Here is a 24,234-nt window from a genome sequence, read left to right as displayed (position 1 = left end):
AAACAGTCACTTGAGAGCATGACGAACATGGACAAGCCATTCTCTCTCTCTCTCTCTCTCTATATATATATATATATATATAATTATTTACTCATATTTTTGCTGCTAAACCCTTTCAGAATGAATACAACATTGTACAAGCATCAGTCTTTTTCTCACACCCAAATCTTGCCACCACAGTCACCCAGAACACTGCATGTGGTCCAAATTTTCTCAACAAGGGGAAATAATTGGTTGCAGGTCATGGCTCAGCTACTTCAACAGTTGATGTGTTGTGTTGTGTTGTGTTGTGTTGTGTCACTCTTATAACAACTGGTTTCTCTGTGTGAAATTCAGGCTGCTCTCCTCAAGGAGAGTTTGTCATTGCAGTGCAGCACCACCTGTATATATATATATATTTTGTTTTAAAATTATTTTTTCAGCCTGTAGGTGTATTTCTTTTCCTAAGTGGATTTTCATATTTTCCTACAAAATTTTGCCAGGGACAGCCCTTTAGTTGGCAGGGGTTCTTTTCGGTGCATGCTACATACAGGACCCAGGTTTATTGTTTCATCCGAAAAACCTGCTTCTTCATCACCACTTCTTATGGAGAGGAAGAAACTACTGCTGAATGTGGGATTTGATCCTGTGAGCTCAGATTCTCTTGCTTCCTGGGCTGACGTGTTACTATTAGGCCATCACACTATATGGTCAGTGTCTGCCTCTCTGCATGTCACACTGTCACTGATTCTCTGCACTGAAACACAGACTATTATCAACTGTTCCAACTGACACCCATCCTTCACAAATAACCAGAAATTAGATAAAATACATATTTTCTTTCCACAGTCCACACCCATCCTTTACAAAATAACTAACAAGCACATTTTCTCATCAATCAAATCCTTTACAGAATAACTAATGAACACATTTTCTGTCCACACCCATCATTTACAAATAACTATCAAACACATTTTCTGTCTACATCCATCCTTTACAAATAACTAATAAACACATTTTCTGTCAACATCCATCCTTTACAAATAATTATCAAACACATTTTCTGTCAACATCCACCCTTTACAAATAACTAACAAACACATTTTCTGTCAACATCCATCCTTTACAAATAACTAACAAACACATTTTCTGTCCACATCCACCCTTTACAAATAACTAATAAACACATTTTCTGTCAACACCAACCCTTTAGAAATAACTAATAAACACATTTTCTGTCCACATCCACCCTTTACAAATAACTAACAAACACATTTTCTGTCAACACCAACCCTTTACAAATAACTAATAAACACATTTTCTGTCTACGTCCACCCTTTACAAATAACTAACAAACACATTTTCTGTCCACACCCACGCTTTACAAATAACTAATAAACACATTTTCTGTCAACATCCATCCTTTACAAATAACTAACAAACACATTTTCAGTCAACACCAAACCTTTACAAATAACTAACAAACACATTTTCTGTCAACACCAACCCTTTACAAATAACTAACAAACACATTTTCTGTCAGCACCAACCCTTTACAAATAACAATAAACACATTTTCTCTCCACATCCACCCTTTACAAATAACAATAAACACATTTTCTGTCAACATCCATCCTTTACAAATAACTAACAAACACATTTTCTGTCAACACGAACCCTTTACAAATAACTAACAAACACATTTTCTGTCCACACCCACCCTTTACAAATAACTAATAAACACATTTTCTGTCAACACCAACCCTTTACAAGTAACTAATAAACACATTTTCTGTCAACATCCACCCTTTACAAATAACTAACAAACACATTTCCTGTCAACACCAACCCTTTAAAAATAACTAATAAACACATTTTCTGTCTACATCCACCCTTTACAAGTAACTAATAAACACATTTTCTGTCTACATCCACCCTTTACAAATAACTAATAAACACATTTTCTGTCTACATCCACCCTTTACAAATAACTAACAAACACATTTTCTCTCCACACCTATTTACAAGTAACTAATAAACACATTTTCTGTCTACATCCATCCTTTACAAATATCTAATAAACACATTTTCTGTCAACACCCACCCTTTACAGATATCTAATAAACACATTTTCTGTCCACATCCATCCTTTACAAGTAACTAATAAACACATTTTCTGTCCACATCCATCCTTTACAAATATCTAATAAACACATTTTCTGTCAACACCCACCCTTTACAAATATCTAATAAACACATTTTCTGTCCAAATTCATCCTTTACAAATAACTAACCAACACATTTTCTGTCCACACCCATCCTTTACAAATAACTAACAAACACATTTTCTGTCAACACCAACCCTTTACAAATAACTAACAAACACATTTTCTGTCAACACCAACCCTTTACAAATAACTAACAAACACATTTTCTGTCCACATCCACCCTTTACAAATAACTAACAAACACATTTTCTGTCCACACCCACCCTTTACAAATAACTAACAAACACATTTTCTGTCAACACCAACCCTTTACAAATAACTAATAAACACATTTTCTGTCTACATCCACCCTTTACAAATAACTAATAAACACATTTTCTGTCTACACCCACCCTTTACAAATAACTAATAAACACATTTTCTCTCCACACCCATTTACAAATAACTAATAAACACATTTTCTGTCTACATCCATCCTTTACAAATAACTAATAAACACATTTTCTGTCTACATCCATCCTTTACAAATAACTAATAAACACATTTTCTGTCAACACCCACCCTTTACAAATATCTAATAAACACATTTTCTGTCAACACCCACCCTTTACAAATATCTAATAAACACATTTTCTGTCCACATCCATCCTTTACAAGTAACTAATAAACACATTTTCTGTCCACATCCATCCTTTACAAATATCTAATAAACACATTTTCTGTCAACACCCACCCTTTACAAATAACTAACAAACACATTTTCTGTCCAAATTCATCCTTTACAAGTAACTAACAAACACATTTTCTCACCACATCCACACTTTACAAATAACTAATAAACACATTTTCTGTCCACACCCACCCTTTACAAATAACTAATAAACACATTTTCTGTCCACACCCACCCTTTACAAATAACTAATAAACACATTTTCTGTCCACACCCACCCTTTACAAATAACTAATAAACACATTTTCTGTCCACACCCACCCTTTACAAATAACTAACAAACACATTTTCTGTCCACACCCACCCTTTACAAGTAACTAATAAACACATTTTCTGTCCACACCCACCCTTTACAAATAACTAACAAACACATTTTCTGTCCACACCCACCCTTTACAAATAACTAACAAACACATTTTCTGTCCACATCCATCCTTTACAAATAACTAACAAACACATTTTCTGTCCACATCCACCCTTTACAAATAACTAACAAACACATTTTCTGTCCACATCCACCCTTTACAAATAACTAATAAACACATTTTCTGTCAACACCCACCCTTTACAAATAACTAACAAACACATTTTCTGTCCACACCCACCCTTTACAAATAACTAACAAACACATTTTCTGTCAACACCCACCCTTTACAAATAACTAACAAACACATTTTCTGTCCACACCCACCCTTTACAAATAACTAACAAACACATTTTCTGTCAACACCAACCCTTTACAAATAACTAACAAACACATTTTCTGTCCACACCCACCCTTTACAAATAACTAACAAACACATTTTCTGTCCACACCCACCCTTTACAAATAACTAACAGACACATTTTCTGTCCACACCCACCCTTTACAAATAACTAACAGACACATTTTCTGTCCACATCCATCCTTTACAAATAACTAATAAACACATTTCTCTCCACACCCATCCTTTACAAATAACTAACAAACACATTTTCTGTCCACACCCACCCTTTACAAATAATAACAAACACATTTTCTGTCCACACCCACCCTTTACAAATAATAACAAACACATTTTCTGTCCACAAGAGCAAGACGACAGCCAGCCAGAGCCATATTTGACTCAGACAGGTGAGACAGCATGCACTACCCACACCCTCTGTGCGTGCACGCACACACACACACACACACACACACACACACACACACACACACACACACACAGAGCATGCACCACACTCTGTGCACACACACACACATGTACACAGGTGAGGCAGATACGCACACATACACACACACATAAACACACACATACACACACGCACACACACGCATATACACACATGCATTACTTGTATGCACTAAGGGGGCAGGACATACAGCCTTACACTCCCAACAGCAGTTTTTTCCACAGTTTAGGGGTCATTGCAAAATCTGTAGTCAGGCTGGTCACATGAATACCAAAACTTCATTTGCAAGTGGCGACTTACCTTGCATGATGTTTGAAGCAATTTTTCGGCATGTTTTGGCTTGATTCTGATGTGTTTTTTGTGTGTGTGTGAAACAAAGAGTTGTTGAGCATGTCACCTTGGCAACCAGGAGGTACATTGCCAGTGAATTTTGTTTGATTTGCTGCACAACAGTTTTTATGAAAACATTGTAGAAAACAAAAGTAATATTATCGATGAACTGAAGTGATTGTGATTATCCTGATTAGGATTATACCTTACTTAGTACATTGGACAGTATTGAGATGCCAGCCTCCAATAACCGGTTCACTTGCAGTGGGACAGCTGATCTTTAATGACAAAACAAGAAGAAGAAATCTTTCTACTTGTTCGATAATATTCCCTCCCTTTCTCACCACCCCCAACCTCCCCCTTCCTCTCTTTCTCTGTGTGTGTGTGTTTCAGGTTGGGATTTGTGGATGTCCATTTGCATATTGATGTGTTCATTTTGAGGAATAACTGTTTTGCGTTTATTGGGTTGGGTTTGTGTTTGCATTTACATTTTGTGTGCTGATGTGTTTGTGGCTTTTGTCAGTTGTTGGTGGTATGGCTGTACCAGGGGAGGCAAGCAGGAAAAATAACACCTTGATAAAGGTGTTGAACAGTTTGCCTGTTTAACAGGATGTGTTCAGGCTTTGTAATCTTTATATTTGAAAAGTGAAGGGTTCAAGTGAATCAATCTGTGAAGAAGATAGAACAGAGATGTGTGTCATGTCAGATGGTATCAGTATCAGTATCAGTGGCTCAAGGAGGTGTCACTGCGTTCGGTCAAATCCATATACGCTACATCACATCTGCCAAGCAGATGCCTGACCAGCAGCATAACCCAACGCGCTTAGTCAGGCCTTGAGAAAAGTCCTTGTCAAGCCTTGTGAGACGGTGATGTCTCGATGATGGTACAATGACAAGTTTCATGGTGTGAAGGTTGATATCTCATCTGGGTTTGTATTTTGTTACTTTTTAGTTGTTGTTGCAACAGATTTCTTGGCTTGCTCTTCCTGGGAGAGAGTGTTGCCACAGTGCAGCAACACCGCCACCCTCACACCCCCCCCCCCCCCCCCCCCCTTTTTTTTTGTTTTGTTTTTTTGTTTTTTACTGCCTGCAAGTGTATTTCTTTTCCTATCAAAGTAGATTTTTCCAACAAATTTTGCCAGGGACAACTCTCTTGTTGCTGTGGGTTCTTTTACATCGGAATGACATATGTCATACGTCCCAGACCACTAATCAAGGACTACTGGAGGGGGAGAAAATACTGGTGAGAGTGAGATATAAACTGTGGCACACAGATTCTATGGCTTAGGCAGACACGTGAGCACAGTGTGCCAGCACTTCAGATAGTGATGTGTGGGCCATGGTAGGCAGACACGTGAGCACAGTGTGCCAGCACTTCAGATAGTGATGTGTGGGCCATGGTAGGCAGACACGTGAGCACAGTGTGCCAGCACTTCAGATAGTGATGTGTGGGCCATGGGGGCAGTGTTCAGTGCCAGCTTTCATGGTGTCAAGGATGGCAGCTGGACTGGGGTGTGTTCAGAATATGGCAGTGAATTAAGTGAGGATTTGGATCACTGAGTGGGTAACTATCTATGATTTGGATTGTAAATGGTAAAAAATAGTTAGGATATGGATCATTGAGTAGGTAAATATGACTAGGATATGGATCACTGAGTGGTTAAATATAGGATTTGGATCACAGATTGGGTAAATATAGTTAGGATTTCGATCACTGAGTCGGTAAATATAGTTAGGATTTAGATCACTGAGTGGGTTGATATAATTAGGATATGGATTGTAAATATAGTTAGGATTTGGATAGCTGAGTGGGTAAATTGATTTAGGATTTGGATGACTGAGTGGGTAAATAAATATAGTTAGGGTTTGGATTGTAAATATAGTTAAGATTTGGATAGCTGAGTGTAAATGAAGTGAGGATTTGGATAACTGAGTGGGTAAATACAATTAGGATTTGGATAGTAAATATAGTTAGATTTGGATAGCTGAGTGTAAATGAAGTGAGGATTTGGATAGCTGAGTGGGTAAATACAATTAGGATTTGGATAGTAAATATAGTTAGATTTGGATAGCTGAGTGAATGAAGTGAGGATTTGGATAGCTGAGTGGGTAAATACAATTAGGATTTGGATAGTAAATATAGTTAGATTTGGATAGCTGAGTGCATGCATAAAGTAAGGATATGGATCACTCGGTGGGTAAATATAGTTAGGATTTGGGTCCTAAATATAGTTAGAATTAGAATAGAATTTGGATCACTGCGTGCGTAAACATAGGATTTGGATCACTGAGTGGGCGAATATAGTTAACAAGGTTGATGACGCTGTGAATGATGTTGATATTGATAAGGTTGTTGATTTTGATGCTGATGCTGATGATGGTGTTTACAGTGGAGGGGCACACAGCCAAGTGTGTGAAGTACAACGTCAGCTCACAGCCTGTGTCCATCCACCTGCCCATCTCACGATTCCTCGCCTGTCAGTATTCACCTCCTGCTGCCTCGCCTTTCCTCTCCTCTCTTCTTTTTCTTCTCTCTCTCCTTTCTTCTCCTGTCTCCTCTATTTCTTCTTTTTCTTCTCTCTCTTCTCCTGTCTCTTCTATTTCTTCTTTTTCTTCTCTCTCCTTTCGTGGAACAAGCTCCCTGATAACCTCCGTCATTCTGATTCCCTCGCATCTTTTAAATCTCGTCTCAAAACTCACCTTTTCCCTCAGCAATAAGTTCAATTGTGGCAGGTCCACTTCCTTTGCGTTAGCTGTGCTTGACTATGTGTGTATACATATGTATGTGTACATAACTACATGCATGTATATGAATGTGTATTGTGTGTGCGTGTGTTTATGTAAGTTTGTGCCTGCCTTTGTGTGCGTATGTGTTAGGGTAGCTGTTAGATACACATGTATGTTAAAATGTATGTATGCAGCGTGTGTGTGTGTGTGTGTGTGTGTGTGTGTGTGTGTAGTCACATTTTGGTGTGTGTATATAACATAGATATGATGTATTATGTTAACAAAGGTGTTTTTGTAAAGCACCTAGAGCAGATTTCTGGATAGTGTGCTATTTAAGTATCCATTATTATTATTATTTCTTCTCCTCTCTTCTCCTGTCTCCTCTATTTCATCTTTTTCTTCTCTCTCTTCTCCTGTCTCCTCTATTTCATCTTTTTCTTCTCTCTCTCTTTCTTCTCCTCTCTTCCCCTGTCTCCTCTATTTCTTCTTTTTCTTCTCTCTCTCTTTCTTCTCTCTTCCCCTGTCTCCTCTATTTCTTCTTTTTCTTCTCTCTCTTCTCTTCTCCTCTCTTCTCCTGTCTCCTCTATTTCTTCATTTTCTTCTCTCTCTCTTTCTTCTCCTCTCTTCCCCTGTCTCCTCTATTTCTTCTTTTTCTTCTCTCTCTTCTCTTCTCCTCTCTTCTCCTGTCTCCTCTATTTCTTCTTTTTCTTCTTTTTCTTCTCCTCTCTTCTCCTGTCTCATCTATTTCATCTTTTTCTTCTCTCTCTTCTCCTGTCTCCTCCATTTCTTCATTTTCTTCTCTCTCTCTTTCTTCTCCTCTCTTCCCCTGTCTCCTCTATTTCTTCTTTTTCTTCTCTCTCTTCTCTTCTCCTCTCTTCTCCTGTCTCCTCTATTTCATCTTTTTCTTCTCTCTCTTCTCCTGTCTCCTCTATTTCTTCATTTTCTTCTCTCTCTCTTTCTTCTCCTCTCTTCCCCTGTCTCCTCTATTTCTTCTTTTTCTTCTCTCTCTTCTCTTCTCCTCTCTTCTCCTGTCTCCTCTATTTCTTCATTTTCTTCTCTCTCCTTTCTTCGCCTCTCTTCTCCTGTCTCCTCTATTTCTTCTTTTTCTTCTCTCTCTTCTCCTGTCTTCTCTATTCTTTTTCTTCTCTCTCCTTTCTTCGCCTCTCTTCTCCTGTCTCCTCTATTTCTTCTTTTTCTTCTTTTTCTTCTCTCTCTTCTCCTGTCTCCTCTATTTCTTCTTTTTCTTCTCTCTCTTCTCCTGTCTCCTCTATTTCTTCTTTTTCTTCTCTCTCTTCTCCTGTCTCCTCTATTTCTTCATTTTCTTCTCTCTCTCTTTCTTCTCCTCTCTTCTCCTGTCTCCTCTGTTTCTTCTTTTTATTCTCATCTCTCTCTCTCTCTCTTCTCATCTCTCTCTCTCTCTTTGATCTGCTCTTCTCGTTTCTCTTCTCTGTTCTCCTCTCCATTCTTTTTTCTCTCTCATTTCCTCTTTCCTGTCATCTATGCTCTCTTTTCTTTCATTTGTGTGTGTATGTGTGTGTATGTGTGTGTGTGTGTGTGTGTGTGTGTGTGTGTGCGCGCGTGCACAGGCATGTATGTATGCTTACGTGAACGTGCGTGTGTGAATTTAAGTGTGTGTGTGTGTGTGTGTGTGTGTGTGTGTGTGTGTTTGCAAATTATAAGAATTGACATGATGATGTACATTTTCAGCATTGTACATCCACCTGGAGAACTATGGCCTCATGTTCGAATCCCCAGAACTGAAAGTTTCGGTCAGTGTCTTTATATGTATTTCTTCATTTGTTGTGTTGTGTGTGTCGATGTCCGGGCACACACTAGTTGATGTGTTAACATAGTGAGTTCTCTTCCTCTCTATACAGGCAGCTGGAGATTTAACGTTCTGAAAAGCACGAAAGTGAGAGCAGTATTTTCTGGCAGTATCTTAGATAATGTTTCATTGATATTTTATTTTAAAACTATCTGTAATCATAGAAAAACAAAACAAAAACAAAAACAAATCATCTCAGGAGTCAAAGAAATAAAGGGCAATTGAGTATGTATATTGGTGTTTTAGGCTTTATATAATTTTTCCTTAAACATGTCTTCTCAGTTCATATTATTATTATTATTGTTATTGTTGTTCTTGTTCTTGTTATCGTCTTCATTGTTATTATTATTGTTGCTGCTGTTACTGTTGAATGGTTGATTGGCTGATAGATTGATTAGTTGATTAAATACTTGATTGGCTGGTTTACAGATTTATCAGTTTATTTAATCAGTATATAATGTTTTAAACGTGGAATGTTCTTTTAAGTATGTCAGTGCAAATTTTATGTGATCTCTTTGAATGCTTAGAACATGTGCATGTCTTTTAAGTGTGCATCTTACACTTGTATTGTGAGGTACACAACCACATGGAAATTTCTCTTTAGAGATAGTGAAGTTGACTTGACAAAAGCAGATAGTGGACCTGATGGAGCCAGCCCTCAGAGTGACCTTGAACCTTTAATGTTTTCCAGAAGCAGGAGATGGTGGACCTGATAGAGCCGGCCCTCAGAGTGAACTTTATTCCTTTAACCTTCAGTGTTTGCCAGAAGCGGCAGGAGATGGTGGACCTGATAGAGCTGGCCCTCAGTGTGACCTTTAACCTTCAATGTTTGTCAGAAGCGGCAGGAGATGGTGGACCTGATAGAGCTGGCCCTCAGTGTGACCTTTAACCTTCAATGTTTGTCAGAAGCGGCAGGAGATGGTGGACCTGATAGAGCCGGCCCTCAGAGTGACCTTTAACCTTTAACCTTCAATGTTTGCCAGAAGCGGCAGGAGATGGTGGACCTGATAGAGCCGGTCCTCAGAGTGACCTTTAACCTTAAACCTTCAATGTTTGCCAGAAGCGGCAGGAGATGGTGGAGCTGATAGAGCCGGCCCTCAGAGTGCAGGTGCTGATTGCACAGACCCAGGCCGGCATGTGGCGCCGCAACGGGTTCTCCCTCCTCAACCAGGTATCACCCCCCCCTCCCCACCTCCCCTTTCCACCCACCACCTATCTCTGCCTCCTTTTACCACCTGTCTACTCACTTGACTTCTACTGATGCATGTTGTTATTTGTATTATGAACCCCCATGTCATTAGGGCTGTAAAGCTATTGACATTAAAGTGTTCAGTGTACTCACTTGACTTCCCCATGTAGAGATGCTGAGGCTCTTTTTGGGGGGAGGGGGAGGGGTGTCCTTCGGCCTATTTTTGCCACTCTTTTTTTTCTCAAAATTAAGAAAAAAAGTTGGTCCTCCATCCTATTGTGCTTTTTTTTCCTCCACTCTCTCGTGTGCGTGCATGGATGCATCCATGCTTGCATTTTTTTCAGTTTAAGTTGCATCTCCACCTTCTGGAAATCCTATGTGAGAAACCATGTGTGGTTGGCTGGATGATAAATAACAATTTTTGATAAATAGATAAATACATAAATACTCACTTCTTTACATTCTGGCCTGACCGGTCTAAGGAGAGGGAATGGTGTATTGTCAAAGAAACATGGATGTGTCTGTGCCCCCCCTCCCCTTTCCCCAAGCCCCCCCCCACCCTGCCTCACCCTCCATCCATATCCTGATTTGTGGAATTGTTCTTTAAGATCCAGTGGTGATGTTTCAGATTTACTTTTACCACAACGTGCGCTGTCGTGAGGAAATGTACAACAAGGACATCATAATGCTTCAGGTGTGTGGGACTTTCCTGTGTCTGTCTGTGTGTGTGGTGTGTGGGACTTTCCTGTGTCCTCTGTCTGTGTGGTGTGTGGGACTTTCCTGTGTCTGTCTGTGTGGTGTGTGGGACTTTCCTGTGTCTGTCTGTCTGTGTGGTGTGTGGGACTTTCCTGTGTCTGTCTGTGTGGTGTGTGGGACTTTCCTGTGTCTGTCTGTGTGTGTGGTGTGTGGGACTTTCCTGTGTCCTCTGTCTGTGTGGTGTGTGGGACTTTCCTGTGTCTGTCTGTGTGGTGTGTGGGACTTTCCTGTGTCTGTGTGTGTGGTGTGTGGGACTTTCCTGTGTCTGTCTGTGTGTGTGGTGTGTGGGACTTTCCTGTGTCTGTCTGTCTGGTGTGTAGGACTTTCCTGTGTCTGTCTGTGTGGTGTGTGGGACTTTCCTGTGTGTGTCTGTGTGGTGTGTGGTACTTTCCTCTTTCTGTCTGTCTGTGTGGTGGGTGGTACTTTCCTGTGTCTGTGTGTGTGGTGTGTGGGACTTTCCTGTGTCTGTCTGTGTGGTGTGTGGGACTTTCCTGTGTCTGTCTGTGTGGTGTGTGGGACTTTCCTGTGTCTGTGTGGTGTGTGGTACTTTCCTGTGTCTGTATGTCTGTGTGGTGTGTGGGACTTTCCTGTGTCTGTGTGTGTGGTGTGTGGGACTTTCCTGTGTCTGTGTGTCTGTGTGGTGTGTGGGACTTTCCTGTGTCTGTCTGTCTGTGTGGTGTGTGGTACGTTCCTGTGTCTGTCTGTGTGGTGTGTGGTACTTTCCTCTGTCTGTCTGTCTGTGTGGTGGGTGGTACTTTCCTGTGTGTGTCTGTGTGGTGTGTGGTACTTTCCTCTGTCTGTCTGTCTGTGTGGTGTGTGGGACTTTCCTGTGTCTGTCTGTGTGGTACTTTCCTGTGTGTGTCTGTGTGGTGTGTGGTACTTTCCTCTTTCTGTCTGTCTGTGTGGTGGGTGGTACTTTCCTGTGTCTGTCTGTGTGGTGTGTGGGACTTTCCTGTGTCTGTCTGTGTGGTGTGTGGGACTTTCCTGTGTCTGTCTGTGTGGTGTGTGGGACTTTCCTGTGTCTGTCTGTGTGGTGTGTGGTACTTTCCTCTGTCTGTCTGTCTGTGTGGTGGGTGGTACTTTCCTGTGTCTCTCTGTGTGGTGTGTGGGACTTTCCTGTGTAAGTAGTATAAGAGATGGGGGTTCTATATACAACTTTTTTGGGCGTATTAGCTTGTGTTAAGGCCCTCAAGCATAAAAAAAATTTAGTCAAAACCTGTGTATGTTGGAGTAATATGACCCTCAAGCATAAAAAAAAAATATATAGTTAAAACAAGTTATATGTGTATGGAGAGCCAAATCACAAGATAAAAAAAATGGTTGGATATGTGTATGGGGGAGCGAAACGGTCATGGGGGTTCTATATACAACCGACCCCAGCCCAAAACCGCGCAATACCGCCCTCAAGCATCATAAAAAAAATCTAGTTAAAACCAGTTATAACCAGTTATGTGTATGGGGAGCGAAACGGTCACCCCGTTCCCCGTGTGTGTGTGCTGGCAAGCGACCGCACGGCGTGTGTAGTGGGAACGGGAGAGTGGTCCCGCGCACAGCCTGCCTCCGCGTATCTTCCCACCCGCGCGCGAAGATTGTGATCACCCTATTAGAGAAAAGATTATATTGTATATATAGAAAAAATAATGCCTTTTCCACATAACATTTGTGAGTACCCCCAAGTTAAAACAAATAGAGTATGCGGTCGAGCTTGCATGGGGCTCTATTGTAAAGATCATATTAAATGTCATAGAAAAGGAATGTCACTTCCAGTACTTTGTATAAAATGCAACCTTTATGTACGTACGAAGTATGTTATTTGTTGTAAATGTAAGCATAAAAAAGAGAAGCCTCCTCCCATGGAGAAAAAGATTGATCCTATACCCGATTGTGGAGAACATTCAAGCGACTCTGAGGGTTATATTTCTGATGATGATGATGACGATGATGAAATTGACCCTTTTGAAACTTATGCAAGAGGGTATATTCCACCCTTTGGTGGAGTAATCATTGGATTCAGAGATTGATCAACTTGTAAAAAAATCCTATTAGAGAAAAAAATATAATAGTATATATAGAGAGAAAAATGGTGCAACGATATTCTGAAAAATATTACCGTGATCTCGCTTCAAGAAAAGAGATTCCTAATCATGAATCTATGAATAAAACTGAGTTGATTAAAGCACTGGGGTTTGATGCTTTGGAGGGGGAGACCAATGCTACGCTTAAAGATATTGCACGAAAGCTCAAAATTCGTGGTTTTAGTAGAATGAAAAAAGATGAACTTATTAAAAATATACGTCAACTACAACATAAAGCTGAATCCACGGAGGAGTTTGGTAGTATTATTAAAAATTATAAACTTGCGGCTCTTCCAAATGAAATAGATCCGCTTTCGTTTATGATGAGTAAAGTGGACACTATTAACCAAAGAGCTATTCCACTGACCAAACAAAATATTGTTTTAACGGTGGAGTTTGGTCAAATTAAAAATAATGATACTACTGTAGCTGTATTTCGATCGGAATATCAAAGTATTATTGATGTTGTTGATGATCAAGATATTGAAAAACAAATAAAACAGATTTTGTTAAAAATAGAAAATTTTACAAATGAAGGTTCAGGATGGTTCATTAAAAGAATCTTTAGTTTATGGGTGAATAGAGTTTCTATTACATCTCCAGGATCCTTTATTGAATCACCACAGTGGTTAAAAAATAAAAGAGCTGTGATTAATATTAAAAATAAAGATGATCAATGTATAAGACATTGTTTACGTGCACACAAGTTTCCAGCAAAAGCGAATTCTAATTTAACTTATTCCTATCCTTCTGATGATGGGTTTAATTTTGAAAATATTGACTTTCCTACACCAATAAAACAAATTACAAGGATCGAGACTCAAAATAATATTGCTATTAATGTATACTATTTAAAAAATAAAACGATTGAACGCGCAAGAATATCAAAACAACCCACCAACATGGAGCGTATTAAACTTCTTATTATAGAAAATGAAAATGGTGGACAACATTATACTTATATTAAGAATTTTAACAGACTACTGAGTAATACAAACAAACACAAAGCAGCCATGTACTTTTGTGAGTATTGCTTGACAGGTACAACATCATCAGAACTTTTAGAAGAACATATTAAGCGATGCGCGCAGATCAACCACAAGAACTATTCTCGCGCTGAGATGCCATCGGAGAAGACAAAAATGATCAAATTTACCAATTTTCAAAAACAAATGCAAGTTAGTGATGTGATATATGCTGATTTTGAGGCGATTTGTAAAGAAATAAAAGACGATTCCCATTCGAATAATACCATCAAAGAAAGCGAACACATCATCTCGTCATACGGGTTTGTGCATGTTAGGTCTGATGGAAGGGCGTACAAACCGCAACTATTTCGTGGTGAGAATGCGGTCAGTCATTTTCTCGAAAAACTTCAAAGAATATATTATCATACTGTCAAGGAATTGAAAAAACCAGTTCCAATAAAGATGACCAAAAAAGATAACGAATCGTTTGAAAACGAACGAGTTTGTTGGATATGTAGAGGGGAACTACCCGCAAATGATAAAGTAAGAGATCATGACCATATCACAGGGAAATATAGAGGTGCCGCGCATGCATCGTGTAATCTTAAATTGAGAATAAAACCCGACGAATTTGTGTTGTCGATATTATTTCACAACCTCAAAGGTTACGACTCTCACGCGATCATTTCGGAGCTCGCGAACAAAGGTGGTGGTAGAATTACGTGTATCGCGAATAATAAAGAGAAGTACATCACATTCAGTTGGGGAAGGTTGAAGTTTTTAGATAGTTTCGCATTCTTGAGTTCGAGTCTCGACCAGCTTGCGAAGAACCTTCCGGATGATAAGAAGTTTTTAACGCGCAAACATTTCACAGATGAGGAGGAGTTCAAGCTCGTTACGAGAAAAGGAGTCTTTCCGTACGAATATATTACCGATTGGAGTAAATACGAAGATACGAAACTACCAAAGAAAAGTCATTTCTTTAGTAAACTTAACAACACGGATATATCAGAAAGTGACCACGAGCATGCCAAGAATGTGTGGAAGAAGTTTAAATGTAAGAATCTAGGTGATTATAACGATCTGTACTTAGTCACTGATGTGTTGTTACTTGCCGATGTGTTCCAGAATTTTAGAAATACGTGTTTGCGAACTCATAATCTCGATCCTGTTCATTATTACACGCTTCCCGGAATGTCTTGGGATGCTTTACTCAAGAGTACGGGAATAGAACTCGAACTGTTGACGGATATCGATCAATATAACATGATAGAGGCGGGAATACGCGGTGGAATCAGTATGACTGTAAGAAGATACGCGGAGGCTAATAACAAGTATATGAAAGATTACAGACCTGAAAAAACGGATTCGTATATCATGTATCTCGACGCGAACAACTTGTATGGTTGGGCGATGTTACAAGCTTTACCCACGGGTGGATTTATCTGGGATAACGATGCTAATCTCGAAAAGATTCTAAATCACCCCGACGATGATGAGACGGGATATATTGTGGAGTGTGATATCGAGTACCCTGAGGAATTACACGACGAACATAACGATTATCCCCTAGCTCCTGAGAAAATAGAAATAAAACTCGAAAACCTCTCACCCTATCAACGACGCCTTCGTGAAAAACTCGAGATGCGCGGAAAGGAAACGAGAAAATTAGTTCCGAATCTATGGAATAAGGTTGGTTATGTCGTTCACTATAGAAATCTCAAGCTATACACGCAACTTGGCATGAAAGTAACTAAAATCACAAAAGTGTTAAAGTTTAATCAAAGTCCCTGGATGGCGCCCTATATATTGATGAACACCAAACTGAGACAAGCCGCTACTAACGATGCCGATAAAGATCTGTATAAATTAATGAACAACTCGGTATTTGGTAAAACTATGGAAAATATCAGAATGAGAACGAATATCAAATTATTCAAGTTAGATGAAGAGGACAAGGCACGCAAACTAATAAACAAACCGGCTTATGTCGATCATATGATCATCAACGAGAAACTTCTAGCGATTCACTACAAAAAAAATAAGCTTGTGCTCAATAAACCTATCTATATCGGGATGGCCATTCTCGACCTATCAAAGTATCTCATGTATGATTTGTATTACAACCACTACAAGAAAAAATATGGATGCAGGTTGTTATATACTGATACCGATTCATTCATTCTCCACGTAGAATGCGAGGATTTTATCGCTTGTATGGATGATAATGTACATGACCGCAGTAATTTTCCAAAAGATCATCCATTGTATGATAAATCGATAGAGAAAGTGCCAGGATACATGAAAAGTGAGCTCGGATGTAAACCGATCCGACAATTCTGCGGCTTGCGCTCAAAGATGTATTCGGTTGTAGCGGATGATGGATCAGTTATCAAGAAAGCCAAGGGCATAAAAAAATGTGTGGTGAAGGATGACATTGAACCCGATATGTATAAGGAGTGTATTGATCGATCTGTTCAATTTACTAATTGTATGAGAACGTTCAGATCGTATAAGCACAAGATGTACACGATCAAGCAAATGAAGACATCACTCTCACCGTACGATTCCAAACGCTATTGGCTAGATGATGGTATTACATCTTACGCCTACGGGCACTATGGTATTTCTGTATCGTGAGGAACAACCATAAGCTCTTCGTGTACAAACCCTCTGGATGGGCCATTTTGTAAATAATAAAGAATAGGATCGCCGGGCATCATACGCTTAATATTATAAACTTTAAGAGACCAAACGGGATCCGTTGCTCGTTTGCGAGCTCCACCCTCGAGCTCACCGGGCTCATACAAGTACCGAACTTGCGCATCAGGCGGTAACTCTCCTTTATCATCTTTAGTCGGTGCAGAGGATTCAGCTTCTACCGATTTGGCCTTTATTGCGACCGACGGTTTCTTACCTATAAGTCTCGTCACCTCATTATTCAATGCAGCCACAACAGCCGGTAATCTAGTGACCCATTCTGTTGATCGATTCGGCGATTTCATTTCAGCCACATATTGATGACTAAACAATCGTTCTGCCAGCGTACGATTAAATCTTTCTACAATAGCCTGGCTTCTGTGTGTCTTTCCACGCCTTACTTTTTTAAAAATTTTGTTCACAGCACCCATAAACTCTCGGCCAGGATCTACCTGAAGAAGTTTGGGCAACTTCAAAGGGCTACGGTCATAAATACGTAAAAAAGCGGCCGCCACTTCGACGCTGTCTTTCGTTGTTAGGGGTTCGGCTTCTTTATATCGACTTGCAACATCAACGACAGTCAGCGCATACTTATACGTCTTACGCCTGATTCTGTCATAGGGTAAAAATAAAAGGTCAGCCTGATGAACCTCATTTGGGATAGTAATATCAAATTTTGCTCTCGGAATATACTTTGGAGGGGGTAGATAAATTTGCCATATAGCTTGTTTTTGTAACCATTTTCTAGCCTCATCCTCAGACACCTTGGCTGCTTTCGCGAGTTTTTTAATCGCCGAATAACCCTTCCAATAACCGCTTGGGCTGTAATAGATCTTTTCCATTTTATTTAAGAAAGTAAATGTTTAATATTTTGAAATCGCAACGCCAAAAATGACCATGGTCATGATAATAAATACGTATTCTCGATCTTTTTGTCCCTCTGAGGGTGTATAAAAATCTGAAAGTTGGGGTTTTTGAGAAAGAGGGGGTAGTGGCTCCCCCATCACTTTATAATATTCTTGCATAGCCATATCCACATCCTTAAACGTGTTCACAGCATGTTGTTGTTGTCTTAGTTTTTCATTGATATAATCTAAACGTTGAATCCTCTCTTTCTGCCATTCTGCGGTCGCTGCCTGAAGTTGTTCTTGCGCTTTGTTGTGTCGTTTCTGTTCTTCTAACGCGTCTGAAGACCCCAGTTTACTAAATAAAAAATTACTTCCGGTAAATGCTAAAGCGTTTACTACTGCCCCACCAACGAGTAACGCTACTGATGCCATACTATAATGATGATATTATTATTACTTCAAAATATCATGTGGGAGAATACCTTGTTTTTCCAACATATCCTTCGTAGCCATAGCGAGGGCTATATCCAAAGTGACCATCCCGATATCTTCGAGGTTGAAAGCCAGTCTAGGTGTCGGGGCTTTCGTAAATATTAATTTTGTCAATCTCGAGTAACCAGCGGCCAATGCGCTGACCACAACCGCGTGGTATACAGTGTTTGCAATTTCTTTACCGTTTATATTTGGCGTTGCCATTGTTGTTTATAAATAGTGTACAAATTAATGTTCAATACATGATAAATGGGTTGGGTTTTGTTACCACAGGTGGTGGTGGTGGTTTTTTCGACCGATTAAAATATATGTAAACACCACAACCTATTATCATCGCAGCAGCAATGTACAAGGGATTGATAAAAACGTGATCTGGTCTCCTCGATGATGATGGTTCTTGTTGTTGTTCATCTTTCGCTTTTCGAAGTTTTTCGAGAAGTTCTTCATGTTTTGCTTTTCTAGCAGCAGCACCTTTTCGACCCGCTTCAACTTTCTTCTGATTCTTCGGTTTCGTTACTTCCTCCATTATATTTATTAAATTGACAATGTTTAACAGTAGTTACAGCTGTGGTGAGCGGAGCTAAGAACATGCCAAATCTGTGATATAGTTCGCAAGTAAAACTGTTAAGCGCATGTCCCAGGAATGGATCTTGCTCGAGATCACTATTTAATTTTGTTTGGTCATCAATTGGGAGATACATACAAACTGCTCTGGTATACAGTTGTATAATTGTATTACCGAGTGATTTTGTAATCATCGATCCTAAACTCGCTTCGTATCTCGTATAAAGCTTGTCTATATCCGGATCTTTCATCGCTTCGATTTTATCAACACTAAACTCTTTCCCTAAATATTCTTTTGCTCCACCGGCTGAGACCACCGCCATAAGCCTGTCGCGTTTGGGATCCTCGGATAGTAATTGGTCCATCTTCTTCTTATATTCTATATATCTCCTTTTAAGTTTAAAATAATAAAAAACTACAAATCCAACGACTAAAAGTGTTAAGAAATTGCTAACCAGTGTTAAGAAATTGCTAACCAGTGCTAAGGAACTGTTAAGCATTGTTAAACAGCTGTTGATTATTACTAGCAAATTTTATATGCAACTGGTTGATCAGTTTTTAATATCAACTTGGAGTGTTTGGTATTTGCCAATGATTTCCTAACCTCTTTACGTTCATTTTGTGTTGGAATGACATCGTTTTCTCTTAAACACTCATCAAACGAGTCCCTATCCTTACAGTGAAATAAAGCCACCCATTTTGTTTGTTCGCGAAGGTCAGTAAGAACCGAGTTGTATTTCTGAGTCAACACCCACACAGACTGTTTCGCGTGTCTTCCAGAAAATGCGAGTTTACTCAACATTTGCTTCTTTTGAGTAAGAGCCTTTAAGTCACTACAGTCATCGATGATGTACAACGTTGGCTCCCCGGCAAATATTTCAAAAAACAGCCCAAGCCATTCGTGAAGTTTATCACCGGGATTAACGGTGTATACCCCGCGGTCCTTTCTTACCCACACTCGGGATCGATAGGCTTTATTATATTCGAGAGTAGGGCATAGAATTACAATATTCTCGAACACACCACGATATGTCGTTTGTAATAAATCTAAAATAAATTCGGTCTTACCACACCCAGTTTGCCCGCAAATAATTGCGGAATGTGCTTCTTTAGTAAACAGCCTCGACAAATCTTCCATCTTCTATATTTAATTGTCCATCCATAATTACAAATACATACGCATTTAGCGGTTCTGCCGTTTCAGCTTTTTTCTGAATCTGAATCGTAATGCCTTCAGACGCATTTTCGATACGACGTCCACTCCCGTGAAGAGAATTATCATCTGTGGTGCGCATATCCAACCAAAGAGCATAATTATTCGTGAAATATTCACCGATTGTGACATCCGCTAGTTCTAAATCTTTTACCACTTTGTCTACTTCGGGGTCGCGTTTTTGCGTTCCGAAAAACTTTCTGATTTCATCCCATTGTTGATAGGAACGCATACCTTGACTAAACAGTTGATTGGGCACACCTTCGATCGTCACTTCAACCTTATCGATCTTAGGATTGTAATACTCATCAAACAACAGCAGTACACCCTTCATACTTTTTGCCGGCACGTTGAGATTAATATTCCAGAGTGTGTCAGATTTGTCCAGAGGAATTTTACGATGTCGTAGTATTCTATCAAATAAAATAGCGAGCCTACCTGAATAATAACCGGCTATCTGTCTCGCAAGTTCGGGTTGTGTGACTTTCTCAAACTCGAGACTAATCCCTTCTATCGTATAGGATGCATCCGGGTCTGTGCTGCGGATAACCTTGCTATAAGCGTTAAAGGTAAGTTCATACTCCAGGCGATCGCCGAGAGCACTCTGATAAAATGGTGCATGAGATTCTAGCAATTCGAAATCAAGCGGAATACAAAATCGATTACCATAAGCCTCCGCAATGGCGGCATCTCTAGCGATAGTGTCATCTCCATTATCCGCGTTAATACGCAATCGTGTCACATTACGGTGTGTAGTTAAGTCAATACCTTGATAAACGGCGTTTCTTCGTTCTTGTCGAGTTCGCCAAAGATCTCCATAAGTATAAAATACATCACTATCTTCAACGCTCATGATTTCATTACCGGAAATGCGAATGGTTGTTTTACGTACTATGGCTCTACCAATATTATCAACGAGTGTTCTGTTCACATCTGTGGTAGAAGTCAAAGAAATTTTGAATGCTAGCCGAACACTCCCCGGAACGATCACATCATCAACACCTAAATTAGGAAAGCGTACAAGAAGTTGTTGATTCTGATCGATAGTTGACGGATTGTTAGTAATCACGACAGTCTGCCGCACGCCCTTTGTCCCCCGCGGCTCCCGCAAACTTCTCATTGGATTAAGCTTTCTTCCACTCATTTTTTTTGGTTTTATATAGATATAATGATATAACTTTATATTATAAGTTTAATATGGCGGAAGGTGGTGAGATGGCGGAAGGGTTCGCAGAAGGTGGAATAATAGAATCTGGTTTCTTGCAAACAGAATTATTAAAGAGCGCGGTTGATGATTACTATGATGCATTTGGACAAGAGCCCGATGTTGGGCGAAATTATACCAATTTTGAACTTGATAGTAGAGGTACACTACGATTAAAAAATAATCCAGATTTTAATATCATTAACGTCCGCACGAAACAACCCCTAGCACTTTCAACACTAGCGGGAAAACCTGGTGGAGCAAATATTATTCGCGAGGAACTTGGTTTTGTAGACTGGAGGAGGAAAAACTTAAAACCCCAAACGGTCGCGGCTCTCCAAAAGGTTGAAGCCAAACTGGGTGAAGAAATTGAGATGGATGATTTCTCACCAAATACAATTGATGAAGTACTTAAAACTATAGATGATCCTCCCCTCACCGATGAACTGGGTGGTTATGTTCGTGAACTCAAAGGTTTAGACAAAGCCATGCAAAGACAGCGCGGTAATCTTTCTGACAACCTCTCAAAACTCTCTCACCTGGATGAAGAAATATCAACTTTAAAAATAAGAATTCAGTCTGCGGAACTAGCTGATAAAGATGAAAGCGAAATCAAACCCTTGCGTTTACAATTAGACGATCTAAACATCGAGCGTGCTGCACGGCTAGAAGCGATATCAACACACAAAGAAGCGCTGCGATCTCAAATCAGCAGAATGCGTGAAACGATACACAGAATTCTTGAGGAGGACACAACACTAGCGGAACGTATTCGAACGCTTTTTAGAGAACAAGGCATTACTATCGTTTCCATTCTTACTGCCTTTGGTATGATTATCAGCACTATCGTTTTGGCCGTCACGGGTGGAGGGGGCACTCCGGGTAAAAAAGATGACAACTGGATAAGAAAAAGACTTAAAGATTTGGGAGAATTACTTAAAAAATTAGGTTTAAAGGCGATTGATGCCCTCCCAGGAGTCATTGGGGCTATTGTTTCGTGGTTATTAAGCACGTTGGGTAAAGCGGTTGGGTGGTTAGCCAACAACCTGTGGGCACTCGTGCTCGGTGCTGGCCTCCTCCTGTTTGATTATTTAAAGAAGAGAAAGTAAATACCACCTATCAATCCTAAAGTAAGAGCGACTTTATAGTCTTTGTGAGTTGTTGGCTCTTCTTCGTACGATACTTTCGCTGGTTTGAGTTTAAATTTGTTATCCGAAGAACCTGCACCATACAGAAAGGGTCTATTACCAGCACCGGTAGCTATTGCAAATCCTGGTCGAGATGTTTGTATTAATTTTTTATTTCTATAGGTAAGAGTGAACCACCCGCGAATGCCTAACAAAACTCTCGTTTCACCCGCTCCTGTCCTCGGTGTTGTCAAAGGCTTGTGTGATTTATAATCGAGCACCGTATTACTCGCATCAAGCATTGCCAAGTCTGCATCAGAAGGTGGCACAAGAGCCCAGTGACCTCTAGACCATTGAAGAGCTTTTCCTGATGGGGCAACAAAATAGTATGCAGGAACACTTTGGGTAGGTGGAGCACTTTGGGTAGGTGGAACACTTTGGGTAGGTGGTACAATGTGTGGTAGTTCGTTTAATCCATCATTAACACCAATATTCTGTTCTTCTGTCGCAATGACAATTTTATTATTATAATTAATGTGTGTACCAACCCTCAATGCCATATCAGATGGGGCCATATAAAGGCCAACACCAAATGCAAAGTTTACTTCGGATCTCGCGTACTGGAGAACGTCCTGGTATTTTTTTATCGCCGTTTGTAGGTTTTCGGGGGCATTAATCGCATCTTCAACATTGGCTAAAAATTGTTTTTGCGCATCAAATCCAGTTCCTTTTGTTGTTATACTCGTGCGCGTTTGCGCTTGTGACCCTATTAGAGCCCACACATAAGTGCGAATGCTATCGTTGAGACGAACTATCCCCGCATGTGTAAAACCCAACCCCTTATCAGGAATAAATGTTGTCCAAGCCCGGGTGATGTCCACCGTATGTCTGATTTTATCGTGGGGGCTAAAGAACACAGGTCCCTCTCCTCTGTTTCTCATTGCCTGTCGTGCAGCCCCACCGGGGGTCTCAGCCTGAATAAATTCTCCCAAACCAAAGCCATGCTTTTCTATTTTCTGTCTCCAATCCCTCTGCCCAAATTCGGCACACAAACGCTGATAAACTGTTTTATCAAACGGATTATTATACATGTTAAATGCTTGGTCGGTGGGTAGCGGGATTTTTAACTCGTCCAATAACCTCCGAATCTGATAGTAAAAATGAAACCTATACACGGCTCGAATAAACGGATCAGAAGCTTGAAAATGTTCTTCCGTTACTCCACACCCGGCGGTCGCGCACCATACCACAAAATTGATTTGATTCTGCCACCACACTATCGGGTTGTTTCTCCACGCAAGCCAGGCTGCATTCATCTCCCCAGTCATAGTGGGGTTCGCATAAGACTGAAAAACATCGGGAAACTTGGCGGTAAAAGAATATTCGCTGTTCACGTAGATCACTCGCGTACAACTTATTCTTTTTTCTTTATACCCGGTTGTATAGGACGCGTCCTTATTGAAGCTGTAAATTTTCTTATTCATAGCTATGTATATAATAACAACCGATATTCAAAAAGACGAATTACCGCGGTGCATATCTAATCAAAGTGGAAGACTAGAAATCGCGCTGCGTGAAATAACTTATTATCCCAACTGGAAAAATATCAGTGATGAGCTCGGAAACAATTTCTTTACTACTACCGATCATAAGATAATAATCCCAGATGGTTATTATAATGTGTGTGAATTGAATAAAGAAGTGTTCACCCCCCACGGTGCAGAGTTAGACTTGCACGCTCCGAGTGGCTATCTGAGAATAAAGAGCACCAAATCGATTGAACTTTCTGAGCGTCTTGCACATACTCTGGGGTTCCCCCAAAAACTCATCGCGCCGGGAATAATGGTGATAGGAAACAGGCATCCGCGGCTCGCGATACATAAAGCACTTTACATTCACCTCTCTCAAATTAATACCACCGATAATTTCTATAACGGATTGCCTTCTACGTTGTTACAATCAATCTCAGTAGAAAATGAAAGATGCGGGGGTGGTCGAACAACCACGTTGACATCACCCCAGTACAAAAGACTTTCTCACGGAGATTTACCACGTTTAACACTTTCTATAGTAGATGAAAATCATAATCCCGTTTCTATTGATTAT

General features: G+C 40.0%; 1 protein-coding gene across 6 annotated transcripts in view; it reads left to right on the top strand.

The window, feature by feature from the left end:
* Positions 1-24,234, top strand: part of LOC143296708 (E3 ubiquitin-protein ligase UBR2-like) — a 185,529-nt gene that overhangs the window by 72,490 nt on the left and 88,805 nt on the right. For 4 of the 6 annotated variants that reach the window (XR_013057156.1, XM_076608757.1, XM_076608758.1 and 1 more), the window contains 5 exons: positions 4,010-4,051; positions 6,831-6,917; positions 8,875-8,936; positions 10,053-10,163; positions 10,810-10,875. Coding sequence is in view for 5 of the 6 variants with exons in the window: in XM_076608757.1 (XP_076464872.1) it covers positions 4,010-4,051; positions 6,831-6,917; positions 8,875-8,936; positions 10,053-10,163; positions 10,810-10,875 (368 nt within the window). In the remaining variant the exon portion in view is untranslated. The remainder of the gene's footprint in view (positions 1-4,009; positions 4,052-6,830; positions 6,918-8,874; positions 8,937-10,052; positions 10,164-10,809; positions 10,876-24,234) is intronic. The other 2 variants (XM_076608759.1, XM_076608760.1) reach the window with 1 other exon arrangement.

This window comes from Babylonia areolata, chromosome 21, assembly GCF_041734735.1.
Source record: "Babylonia areolata isolate BAREFJ2019XMU chromosome 21, ASM4173473v1, whole genome shotgun sequence".
Classification (NCBI taxonomy): Eukaryota; Metazoa; Mollusca; class Gastropoda; order Neogastropoda; family Buccinidae; genus Babylonia; species Babylonia areolata.
The sequence above is the reverse complement of the archived record's forward strand: the minus strand, read 5'-3'. Positions and strand labels throughout refer to the sequence as shown.